At 32.3% G+C, this 13,536-nt stretch overlaps 1 protein-coding gene across 2 annotated transcripts in view; it reads right to left on the bottom strand.

Moving 5' to 3' along the window:
- Positions 1 to 4,175: 4,175 nt before the first annotated feature.
- LOC106662027 (NGFI-A-binding protein homolog) overlaps positions 4,176 to 13,536 on the bottom strand; it is an 80,973-nt gene continuing 71,612 nt past the window's right edge. Inside the window, exons 7-13 of one of the 2 annotated variants that reach the window (XM_014385822.2) lie at positions 9,514 to 9,599; positions 8,989 to 9,097; positions 8,737 to 8,918; positions 8,275 to 8,386; positions 8,099 to 8,173; positions 4,466 to 4,570; positions 4,176 to 4,394 (exon numbers count right to left, since the gene is read on the bottom strand). In XM_014385822.2, the coding sequence (XP_014241308.1) occupies positions 4,257 to 4,394; positions 4,466 to 4,570; positions 8,099 to 8,173; positions 8,275 to 8,386; positions 8,737 to 8,918; positions 8,989 to 9,097; positions 9,514 to 9,599 (807 nt within the window). In that variant the 3' untranslated portion in view covers positions 4,176 to 4,256. Of the gene's footprint in view, positions 4,395 to 4,465; positions 4,571 to 8,098; positions 8,174 to 8,274; positions 8,387 to 8,736; positions 8,919 to 8,988; positions 9,098 to 9,465; positions 9,600 to 13,536 lie in introns of both variants that reach the window. The other variant, XM_014385821.2, reaches the window with a different exon arrangement.

Raw genomic sequence — 13,536 nt, forward strand, 5'->3', positions numbered from 1 at the left:
AAAAATGGCAAAAAGGAGGGAAAATTCCAAAAGGTGTGGTTGAGATGGGAAGTTGGTGTCCGAGTGGATCGAGGTCACGATAGCTCAAGTGGTAGAGCAGCGGCGTATCTATCAGAAGATAGTGGGTTCGAATCCCGCTCGTGCCATTGACTTTTTTAATCTCAACTAAAAACCTTAATTAATTTTAATCTAACATTTTCTAGTATTGTATAAATTCATTTTTTGAATTTAAATTTTTTAGCATTGTATAAATTCATTTTTTTAAATCTAAAATTGCTAGCATTGTATAAATTCATTTTTTCACAGACACGTATTTGTAAAATTTAAACAAAGTTTATAAATTCCAGGGACTGAAGATGATCTCAATAAAGATCGAAACGTTGGCACGATAAAGGAAATGTTTTTCTAAAACCTACGTCACACCAGACCGCATCTCACGATCTACAAATAATCATTAACTAAAGGTCACTATACACCACACAGTTGTATACAAATAAAAAAAAAATTATACAACAAAATGCAAGAAATTACACGAGCCAGGGAGATCGAGACGATGTTTACATATTTTCTTCTTTATATTAAAATTTTTTGTATTGTTATTACAATTGATCGGGAATTTTAGGTTTTGAAAGTTCGGTCTAACCCTGGTCCGCTCGTTCTCGCTGTTGTTTCATTCCAGAAGTTTTTTGACGGAACAAACCGAAGAAGTCGCACAATTTTTCCCAGTAAGTAAATAACCTTAGCCTAAATTCTTCCGACTTGAAAATCTGCATTTATAAGATTATGTCACCGTATCTACGTTTATAAATGTTTTGATTATTGCGACGAATCTCACCGTGTACTATTCGAGAGAGTGAAAAAAATAACTCACAGTTATGTACTTTTTTTTATGGCGCCGTTACGATTGAAATAAAGAGCTTTCGAGGCGGAAAAGGAGAAAAGAGAAAGAGAAAGAGATGGAGAGAGTGGCTATGAAACTGAAAACATGAAGAAAGGTTAGAAGGAGAAGTAGTGGAGAAGTACAGTTAGTTTAGCCGGAGGAACAAGAAAGGGCAACGATCTCCCAAGCCCTATCTTGCCCCCATTTCGCTATGAGCGTTCTGCCTCTTCCTCTGCCTTGTTTTTCTCATTTCTGCACTTTTTTTTACACTTGTTATTCTTCCCTTGTTGTCCACCCCGAAAACACACAGAGGAGAGAAATAATCCGTGTTTTACTGTTATGCTGATATGTGTTCGCTCGGACTGGACCTAGTTTGTTTTTGACTTGATGCACTTAGAAAATAACTTGATTTGTGTTTGAAATTTGTATAAATGAAACAAAACGTAAAATCAAATAGTACGGAATGCCATAAGAATTTTTTAATTATTTTTTTTTTTTAATAAATCGAAATATCTTTAACAATATGGTTTTGAATAGATTATTATGTTATTTTAGGCCTGGAATTTTTCATTTGCAGTGTATATTAATCATTTATTTACAATAAAATATAAAACTTTAGTTCAAAAAACTTCATAAACTCAGGAATTTATTGTTTGATTGTTATCTACCATCCTCGTCTTCTCATTGCCATGTTAATGTGTATATTCTATTTTGTCTTTAGTAAGTCCGTCTTTTTTGTTTTGTTTTATTGTTAGTAATCCTATTGTGTTTGTGGTTTTTATGACTAATTTGTTGAATAAATAAATTTGTACATTTTTACCCCAATGTATGTCACTGTGGTCCATTTAGTGACCGTTTTCGTATCTCTCAGGTATTGCCATTTTGTGTCTGTGTGGTTGTTATGAGTCGGCTCCTATGATGTTTTCTGCATATGTCTAATTGTAGTTTGCCTTCTGTTTTTGTGTTTGTTAAGTCGAGAAAGTTTATACTGACTGTTTCTTTAGTGAATTGTATGTTTTTGTGTATTGATTTTCAGATCTGTCAGTACGTCATCTATGTGTGGTGATTAGTGACCGTTAATCGATAATTATTCAGAAACGTGGANTGTATGTCCATCGTTTCCTTTAGTGGAATTGATGGATATAGGTTTGTCATGCCAAATGATATTACTTTAGTAGTAGTTTTAATTTGTGTGTCTTGGATATTGATAATTTTTTATGAGTTTTTTAAGACAGTATGTGTCGTTTAGTTTGAGGTGTGTTTTGGGAGATTGTATGCGGAGGCTGGTTTGTAGTTTAGTTGGTCTCGTTAATATAATTCGTCTGGGTATTTTTGGGAGTGTTCTGAGTTTGCAAGTTTTTTCGGGGCTATGATTAAAAGGGATTTGTTAATTGTGTCTTGGATGCTTTTTCGAAATTTATTTGTGGGGTCTTTGTAGTCAGTTTTTTATTTTTTTATTATTTTTATAGAACTGTTTGATTTGTTAATGCAGCCTGATTTTGTTATATCTGCGTTGCTTTCGTCTACTCGCATAGTAAGTCGTATTTCCTTAGTTTGTATTTTTTTTTTAAATGATTTTAATTCATCATTGTTTGTGTCGTTTTGATCGTGTGTTTTCTCTGTTGGCCACTAAGTGTCTTGCGCTTTCCTGTTGTTCTGTGGATAAGATTTAATGCTGTTTCAACGTCTATTTTGTCTTGGTGAGGTTTTGTTATGTGTTGGAGGTTTGTGAGTCTAATTCAAGCGAAAATCCAATCAGCAGGATAGTTTCCATTGAAAAGAAGTACAAATAAAACAAGTTTTTATTTGTATTTGTATCTTGTTTACGTGCTTAAATTTTGCTCAGCAGAGTCGTTTCCAAGAAGAACAAGTGCAAATTCATCCCCAAAATAATTTCGGATTTTTTTATTTAGTTTCTTTCGTCGACTTCGAGGTTTACGAACTTAATACTTGCAAAAATCGACCTAGCAGGGTCTTTTCGTATAAGGACAAGTGGAAATTTTACGAAAAAACTGATTTTTTGCGTTTATCTTGTAATCTATGAGGTTTTTGAGCTTCTCTCTTGCGCCAATTGGCTCACAGGGTTGTTTTCAATAAGAAAATGTGCAAATTCGTCGCAACAAATTTTTTGATTTCTTTGGCGTTTATTTTGTAAGCTGTGATGTTTACGAGCTTAACTCTTGCACCAATTGACTCAGGAGAGTCGTTTCCAAGAAGAATAAGTGCAAATTCGTTTTAAAAAAATCGGATTTTTTATTTAGTTTCTTTTGTCGACTTCGAGGTTTACGAACTTAATACTTGCAAAAATCGACTTAGCAGGGTCTTTTCGTATAAGGACAAGTGGAAATTTTACGAAACAAACTCATTTTTTGAATTTATGTAATCTATGGGGTTTTTGAGTTTATGTCTTGCGCCAATTGGCTCACAGGGTTGTTTTCAAAAAGAAAATGCGCAAATTCGTCGCAAACAAATTTTTGGATTTCTTTGGCATTTATCTTGTAAACTATGAGGTATCGATTCAGCAGGGATGTTTTTTTATCTTCTTCCGTTCTATTTAAAAATAACACATAGACCGACAACTGTATGATCATGAAATGGTACACTGTTTCAAAGGCACCAAGCAAATAAAGAGATGCAGACCAGGGTATTTGTAAAAGACATAAATAAATATTAGCAATTTAGGACTTAATGAAAAGTTTCTTTATTTTGTAATTTAATTACAATTAATTATGCTCTTGTTTTCTTCTACATATAGATTTATACATAGCACATAAAAAAGACAAGAAATCTAACTGATTTGTGTGTATGGGCTGGTGTAGTAACAATTAAACACACAAATCACAGAATATTGTCATAAGATGACTGTTGAGTATAAATGGAGAGAAAATAAAAGGGATTTAAAAAAAAAGAGCCATTTAATTAAAAATTATGTTATGATTTTTAAATACACATTATTTGAGAACACCTAATAATTTCAAAAGGGATAAAAAGTTTTTTTTTTTTAAAGAGAAGTATCTATTTTATTACTAATATTGAAATTTTGTAAAAAGGAACTGAAAAGATATATTAAAATTATACTGTACACAGAAACATTATTTTTAAATTTTATATTTATCATAACAATCAACTTTATGACAGATTTTTTCATAAAAGTATTTGAATTTAATTTTTTGTTTAGTGATATAGATATAAACAGATTGTGTATGTCTTTATCACTAGAAAAAAAATTATAACAATAGGAATGTAGGTTTAGAAATTTAAATAAAATGTTTTCAAACAACAATAATATGTACAACTTTGGCATAACAATTGAAATAATTTATACATAAATTACATTATTTACATATAGTACAGTTATAAATAATAAGCCGATTGTTTAAACTACTTTGGGGTCGATGATGGAAAGCTGTTCTTTTTTCAGAAGTGACCTTCCGTTGTCAAGCGAGATCGCCGGTGACATGGAAAGAGCAGGATTAGCAACGGCAATAATATTCCCTCCGCTCGATGCGATAACCTGAAAAGAAAGGAAAATAATTTCAAAAATAGTTCAACTTTTATAAAACAGAAAAGCGTTTTCTAGCAAACCTTCACTTTGTTCTCGTGGAAAAATGAATTGTCAAATGTGTCGGCCTTCTCCTTACCGACTTTGCTGTTGAGCTCTTTCACATTGTGTTCATCATCTGTGTCTACCTGTAAATGCCGTTTTAAACACAATGAATACATTTTCTAAAATTTAAACCCTTTCCTATCATGCTTGCAACCCATTTATAAAAATGTTAGTACTGTAGCGCAAACGCATGCTTAGTTACTTTGTATTGTTAGTATCTATGAACTGTGCAACCCAACCACCAAATCCCAAAATATTCTTCATTACCTGATGACTTTTTTTTTAGTTTACACTTAATAATAATTAATTGCTCGGTCAATTTATGATTCTTTATACTACTTTCTTGTTAAGTTTTCACTGCATCCAATTTTTTTCTTGCTGTAGTTGTTATCGTAAATATTGTACTTTTCTTCACAGGATATATCATGACAACTGGGTCTTTAAGTTTAAGCTGTTTACATTACAATGTTAAATAATAATAAAAACTAAGACAATAAACTGTATATGAAACTTAAGTCGTATTTTTGCATAATTGTTGATTTTCATGGGTAAGATTTTCTCAAGTTGAGTCTGAAGGAACATATATACATAAATCATACATTTAAATTAATTATACTTTTAATTTAAGGTCTTGGTTGAGATGAAAAAGCCAGCGTCACGAGTAGTATTTGAACCTATGACCTTCGGCCTCGTGACATGATAAGTCAAGGGGTTAGAGCAGTGGCAGATTGAGCTGAAGGTCGTTGGTTCGAATCCCGCTCATGAACTCGGTTTTTCAACTCAACCAAGGCCTTAGATTAAAACTACAATTAATTTAAATAATTAATAAAGTCAATTATGACTACTAAATACATATACGGATTAATAAATAATACATTCACATCATTGAAAAATTTGTTCAGTAGGACTTACAATGAATAATAGAAGATAACAAGATGGCCTGGATAAAAGAAAGTGGATTAATTTAGGACTTTTTGGCGATTTTGGGCACATCGTCATGCCTGTACAAACTATTTCAAATTTTGCCGGAATTTCTTTATATTTATTCAGTTTGTACAGATATGGTGATATTTGCAAAAATCGCCTGATTTCTTTTTACTAGACTGCCCTCCTGTTCTCTTGTTGTCCATAAATTTATAAATATATAGATGAAAACAAATGGAAAATTTTTTTGATTTTGAAATGGTCCTTTCTAGTTTGCTTCCATGAAATCATAATGCCTTGTACATTAAAAATGATTAAATTAAGTTCACTAATTTTGTGGTCCGCTTTACCAATTTACACGACATTTCAAAAATGGCAAAAAGGAGGGAAAATTCAAAAGGTGCGGTTGAGATGGGAAGTTAGTGTCCGAGTGGATCAAGGTCACAATAGCTCAAGTGGTAGAGCAGCTGCGTATCAAGCTGAAGATCGTGGGTTCGAATCCCGCTCGTGCCATTACTTTTTTATCTCAACTAAAAGCCTTAATTAATTGTAATAGATTAAATTAAGCTTGATTAATCATAAATCGCATTGATTTTCAGAAACTTCAGATTCAGAACAATTTCAATTTTTAAACAGATCTGTAATTATTCGTTCAAAAATACAAAATATTTGTTTAAATTGATCAATTAATACTTATTTTCTGAAAATCAAATATTGTTATGATACCAATATTAATAACATGCTTTTAATTAAATTTTTGAAATAGTTACTTGAAAACAAACACCTTTTTGGTTAATTAAACTGTATGTAAGATTATTCTTGCTATTTTTAAAGATTAGTTACCCCAATCAACACCATTTTCTATGACTGAAAAAAGTCCTTATTTTTCATTAATTTCTGGTTGCTAAACATGAATATGAACTTGATTTTCTTCTATCACACACGGTTTTTTTTTCTCCAAATAAAATAGGCCTCCAATTCACTTTTGGCGATAATAATAAATAAATAAAAAAATAAAAAAAGTAGAGCAGAAATTGAGTTATAATATAAGCATGAAAATGCTTTTTGTTAGTGGACAATACAAAAATACAAACTGTATTGGGATTTTAAGATTATACGGCTTCTACTTGTCCAATGATTTCATAAATTTTTTGATTTCTTTGTAAGTTAGATAGTCAAGAGCAGGCAAAATATTGCTTCCAATTTACAATTAATTAAGGTTTTCAGTTGACATAAAAAAGCCATGGCACGAGCGGGATTCGAACCCACGATCTTCGGCTTGATACGCCACTGCTCTACCACTTGAACTATTCAATTTCTAGTGAATTTAATAAGTTTAAAATGAAGTATACTTCACTAAAGCTCACCATGGCCATTTCATTTGTCGCCGAGAATCCAACCCGATTACACGACATTTGAAAAATGGCAAAAAGGAGGGAAAATTCAAAAGATGCGGTTGAGATGGGAAGTTGGTGTCCGAGTGGATCGAAGTCACGATAGCTCAAGTGGTAGAGCAGCGGCGTATCAAGCCGAAGATCGTGGGTTCGAATCCCGCTCATGCCATTGGCTTTTTTATCTCAACTGAAAACCTCAATTAATTGTAATATATTAATTGGTCAAGCAGACCATGAAACTAGTGAATTGCTTCCATTTTTTGGCATATTAAACTTGGGCTAGTGAAACATTTTGTCAAAGGCACCTGTAAAACGTGTTTTCAATACCTCACACAACAGAAAATTAGATTTGGAATTTTCACAGTCCCACAGATTTGCAAACTGAGTAACATCCAAGAATTCGATACAATATTGAAGGACACAGAAAAGCACATGTGGCCGGGCTTCAAGTTTGAAGAGATCCTGGGCAAGAAGAGAAATCCAAACTATCAAAAAATTTTCAAAAATGCTATTGTGGTTGACTCTTTTACTCTTGGATGCGGCATTAGTGTGAAAATGCACATTCTACGCTCAAATCTGAAGTATTTTTATAAAAATTTTGGGGTTGAAGTGAAGAACATGGTGCAAGGTTCCATCGAGACGTCAAAACGATGGAACAAACGTACCAACATTAACATGATGGCATCTCAAGAGGGAAAACCACTGTCTGATAGAAAATGGACGACAATGAGGAGTACCCAAAAATGTTGTGGGTTCGACTCCATTTTAAACTTATTGACTTAACAAAAGTGCGATAATTACAAGACACAAAGTTTATTTCTACTATCAAGCGCAACGTATATACTTCCCACTAATAAATTTTTATTTTTTCAATTGTACATTTGCCAAATAACCTGTTTTTGATGTTATATTGCTGGGCGTATACAACTTATTTGTAAAAAATCTGTATGCGATAAAACGAAACAATTAATGTTTTAAAAATCAGTGCAAAAAACTTTCAGAGAACACTAATTTCCAGCCATTAAGAAAAAAATTCAAATATCGAGTAGTGTTATTATTGGTATATTGCCAGACTCCAATTTCATAAAATGCTGTAAAATCCTCTAGAAAAAAAAAGTGAGACTACATTCAAATAACCATTTTCTGAGTGCTAATGTGCTATTGTTGTTGGTTCGTGATGATCATTACGGTGTTAGCAACTAATAATCATTTTGTGCACAGCCAATTTTTTGTTAAAAAGCTTCAGCGAGTTTAAGAATTACCGCAATTTGGTAAAAATCGGCCTTGCTTTACCTGACTTCCTTTAAAGTGGCTGATCTCAGTGGGATCGCACTCTCTACTCATCGAATCCCTGGAGTCACCGATTTCCTGAAATTACAATTTATTTCCATAAGTTTTTATTTTTAAATCTTAAATTTTGCCCACTATTAATTTTTAAAAGAATATTTTTGTAAATGGAATATAATTACCGGGAGTGGTGAGCTGTCATTGCTGAATGACAATTGGGAATCGGTGTCGTCAGTGTCAAATCTATCATGGTCAGCAAATACGATTTTACCACTACTGTTCTGCTTGTACAACCTGAGAGAAAGTTTTAATTTTTCAAACAGAGAGAACTACAAAGAAAAATGGTTATTTGCCCACGGAGTTCCTTTTAGAAAAGTGAAAAACATACAAGGCATTAAACAGAAAATCATGCTGAGAGATGATTTAAAATTAACAAAAGCTACTTCGCAAAACTACTTTGAAAATAATAAAAATAAAAATAAAAAATGCATGAAATGATTGTCATTTCAATTCCATCTGTGAAAAAATATTAACGATTGTTAAAAAATTGTGCAATATTCTTCATATGTCTTGAGTGCACAACCAGCTCTTGCCAAATTAATTTTTTTTCCGCCAGTTTTTAACTTGTTCCAGCCCTTTTGTACCTGTTGGGCTGTAGCGACTGGTTTACAAGCTGTGTCTGCTCGTGCAAGAGCTGCTGTTGCCTCGCTAACAGAGCGTCGACCTGTTTCTGCACACCATCGTCCGCTTTGCCGTTGGTTCCAAGCAGGCCTTCAGTCCTATCATTCACGTTCTGTAGTTCTTCAGCTATTTGGTCTAGCCTCTCCTAAAATTGACAATCAAATCAACAATGTTTCTAATAATATTGAGAAAAAATATCAAGGTTTGTAACAAACTTGTCGCTTTTGGATTGTTTCATCGTTTTCAGAGGAGTAATTGTCATTCCTAGGGCGTTTTGAAACTGGCTGATCACCATTATTGTATATCGAGCCTCTTGAGTATGATCTAAAAAAAAAAAACAAAAAAAAAATGATTAGTGCTATAAGTTCTACAGTTTCTGATCGACACTGAAAAACACACCATGCAATAATTAAATATCATGCTTTGAGAAAAAAACAAACAAAATAACTCAGGCCTTATATGTATAGACACACATATAACGTACTAAATAAAAGTGATTTATCCTCTATCTAGTGAATAAAAATTCTACATAAACTAAATAACTAGTTTAGTGTGACCAAACCAAAACACCAATTATCTAACATACAACTTTTTTTTTCTAGTGTAACCAATTGAGTGTTATTAGACTACAACAAAATTTCTAACATTTTAACAATGTCCAACAACAGAAGGGTCAATGTTTGTTTGTTTACTTTGAATGGCCTTTGGAATAGTGGTATCCTGAGTCCCGCACAACTTGCCTTGCTAAGGGAAATAGCTCGTTCCTTCTAGTAAGAAGAGCCGGCATGAACCTGCAAATCTGAGCCGCCGCCTCATTTACTGAAACCTAAAACACAAAAGAGAAATATATTTTTTTATAAATCAACAATATTTTAACATTTTCTACAATTCTAAACAGAACATTTTAATAATTTATAAAAGTGGAACAATAACATATTGAAGTCACGAGGCCATCTCCTCTACAATCGTCTGGTGGATTGTAGGATGGTTTCTATTGGATAAGGGGTTGTTCAAGGTGTTTTATTGGGTTTTGTTGCGTACTTATGAAACCTCAGGCATCATCGGCTGAAGGCCACCTTCCAAAAATGGAATGACTCAGTGGATCTCTTCTGATCGAGACGCTGAAAGTGATGCCACCTTTGTAGGAGTTCCAGATTACACACAAATTCACTAATTTTGTGGTCCGCTTGACCAATTAATACATTACAATTAATTAAGGTTTTTAGTTGAGATGAAAAAAATATATAAAAATTGAAATATGGCAAAAAGGAGGGAAAACTCATATGGTGGGGTTGAGATAGGAAGTTGATGTCCGAGTGGATCGAGGTCACGATAGCTCAAGTGGTAGAGAAGCGGCGTATCTAGCCAAACGTCGTGGGTTCGAATCCCGCTCGTGCCATTGACTTTTTTCATCTCAACTAAAAACCTTAATTAATTGTAAGATATTACTTGGTCAAGCGGACCACGAAACTAGTGAATTTAATAAGTTTAAAATGAAGTATACCTTCACTAGAGTCCTCCGTGGCCATTTCATTTGTCGCCGAGAATCAAATTGATTACACGACATTTGTAAAATGGTAAAAAGGAGGGAAAATTCAAAAGGTGTGGTTGAGATGGGAAGTTAGTGTCTGAGTGGATCGAGGTCACGATAGCTCAGGTGGTAGAGCAGCGGCGTATCTAGCTGAAGATCGTGGGTTCGAATCCCGCTTGTGCCATTGACTTTTTTTCATCTCAACTAAAAACCTTAATTAATTGTAATTACACACAAAAATCATTAGTTTTTTAAATTAAAAAAAAAGATAATTTTAATTTTTTTTTTGTATGTACCATTACAGCAGTGAGCTTTTTTAATGTCATTCTTTTTCAAGTATATGTTTTGCATTTTTTTAAATAAATTTTTTATAAGCTAGAGTAGGTGAAAAGATCCATTTTTTGGCCCTCTTCCTTTAGTTTGGTCAACCGATTATTTGTTTTACTTTAAATGTTGCGTCATTACTCCAAATATAATTTGCATTTGAAAAGAATTGGAAGTGGATCAAGTTTTAGGTTCTATTGGGCAACTCGATTGGGGTGAGAGGAGAGTTTTGTGTGGAAAGTGTTAAAATGTTAAAGGATTTTTTTCCCCGAGAGGGATTTTGATGTCATTGTGAAGGATGATGTCGGAGATGTAATAGGGAGCATTGAGAAGGATCTGAGAACTTTGGATCGACTGTATTCTTTTGATGTTGGAAGGTTTAGCAGAGCTCCATATTCTTAGATCTTATGCCCAGATTGATTTTAGTACAGTCTTGTAGAATGTCCGGCTTGTTTTTTTTAAATGTTAGATTTGCATGACAGTAGTCTGAAAAATAGTTGAAAATGTTTGTTTAATTCTTGTTGTTTTAGTCGTGTTGGTTTCAGCTCTTGAGTCTAGATGGAAGCGAAGGTAGCAGACGAAGTCTGTTTTTGCCATGAGAGTATTATTGAGGAATATTGTTTGAGGGGTTTTGTTTCGAAGGTTCAATGATATGTGATTATGCTTCAATCAAGCTTTACATGCCAGGCTGTATGCAGGACATGCTTGGAGCTCCTCCGAAGCAATTATGGGATGGGATCAGAAGATAGCCCAGCTGTGACTTCGGCAAAGAGTGCAAGTATGGTGGAGGGTGAAGTTGGTATATCTGTAGAGTAAATTATCAAGCAAAAATTATTTGTTAAGTCCAAGTATAATCAACACAGTTAAGCAATACTGGTTTATATTATATGTTTTCATTTGACTGTGACTTTACTAAATGTCCTTATCCATTAAAAGGAGGTTAAATAGCTGATAGAAATAAACATTCAAACCACACACAGGAGGTTTTAAGTTTCATTAATTCCCTAAATATTATGAATTTATTAATTAATGAAGTATTGTTAATTTTTGATCTTTCTAATTGTAAGATTATTAATCTTGAAAATCAACAAACAGAAATGAAAAATATTAAAGATGGTAAATTGAACAATGAATGTTCAATAGTCTTTCACTTCAAGGTTATTGTAGTTGGGAAAGAAGTCCTTATATGTAATATAATAATGCAATATTTCTATATACACGTATGTGTTTTTGTCATTATTTGAGGTTTGTTTTGTATGGGGATATATTTTTTTTCCCGAAATGGGGGTGGCTTGTTTACGCTTATGTGTTAGTGTGGTTATTTTGTTTTTAATTGCATTATTGTGTATGTGTTTGTATTTTGTGTTTGTATGTCTATGTTATTGTGTGTGCTTATGTGTTTGTTTATGTGTTTATTTGAATGATAGTATTAGTTTGTATTGCCCATGTTTATTTATTTATGTGTGACTTTTTGCCTACAGTTAAGTGTATGTCGTTATTTTTTGTTTGAATGTTTTTTTGTTTTATTTTATGAGTTTGGTTTGTATGTTCAAGTCTACATATAAGTAAATGTTTGTGCTTTTGTGTTTGTGTGTGTGTGTTTGTTTGAGAAAGGATTTTAGTTTTTTTACCAGTTTTTTGTGGTTATTTGTATTTGAGTGCGCTTTTGTTTCTCAATGTTTTATCATATTTGTTTTTGTTTTGCTCAAATGCATTTTATTTTCTATCTTTGTGTGTACATATAAGTTATTGTTTGCGCTTTTGGGTTTGTGTGTGTTTGTTTGAGCCAGGATTTTAGTTTTTACAAGTTTTTTTTCTCATTTTTTTTGTTTCTCAGGGTTTTATTGTGTGTTTTTGTTTTGGTCGTATGCATTTTATTTTGTATCTTTGTTGGAAAAAACTAGATAATTATTTGTGCTTAAACTGTTTGTGTGTTCGCTTGAACAAGGATTTCAGTTTTTTCCTGTTTTTGTGGTTATTTTTATTTTAATGTGTTTTTTGTTTGTCAATGTTTTATTGTGTTCGTTTTTGTTTTGTTCGTATGCATTTATTTTCTATCATTGTGTGTACATATAAGTTATTGTTTGTGCTTTTGGGTTTGTGTGTGTTTGTTTGAGCCAGGATTTCAGTTTTTATGAGTTTTTTCTTATTTTTATTTGAGTGTTTTTGTTTTGATATTGTATGCATTTTATTTTGTATCTTTGTGGGTAAAAACTAGATAATTATTTGTGCTTAAAGTGTTTACGTGTTTGCTTGAACAAGGGTTTTAATTTTTTGCCAGTTTTTTGTGGTTATTTTTATTTTAGTGTGTTTTTGTTTCTAAATGTTTTATTGTGTTTGTTTTTGTTTTGCTCATATGCATTTTATTTTTTATCTTTGTGTGTACATATAAGTTATTTATTATTTTTTTGTGCTTTTATGTTTGTTTGAGCCAGGATTTTAGTTTTTACAAATTTTTTTTCTCGTTTTTATTTGCAATTTTTTGTTTCTCAGGGTTTTATTGTGTTTTTGTTTTGGTCGTAGTATGCATTTTATTTTGTATATTTGTTGGTAAGAAACTAGATAATTATTTGTGCTTAATGTGTTTGTATGTTTGCTTGAACAAGGATTTTAGTTTTTTATCAGTTTTTGTGGTTATTTTTATTTTAGCGTGCTTTTGTTTCTCAATGTTTTATTCTGTATATGTTTTGTCCATATGCATTTTATTTTGCATGTTTTGGACATACACGTTGTTGTGCTTTTGTGTTTGTGTGTGTGTGTTTATTCGAGCAAGGTTTTTATTTTTTTACAAGTATTTTTGCGGTTATTTATTTGAGTGCAAGTTTTCTTCGTGTTTGTTTATTTATGTCTTATTGTATATGTTATGATAGTTTCTGTACATATGTGGGTTTGTTTGGAGTTTGAGTTA

Source organism: Cimex lectularius, unplaced genomic scaffold, assembly GCF_000648675.2.
Source record: "Cimex lectularius strain Harlan isolate CLEC.00 unplaced genomic scaffold, Clec_2.1 scaffold34, whole genome shotgun sequence".
Lineage (NCBI taxonomy): Eukaryota > Metazoa > Arthropoda > Insecta > Hemiptera > Cimicidae > Cimex > Cimex lectularius.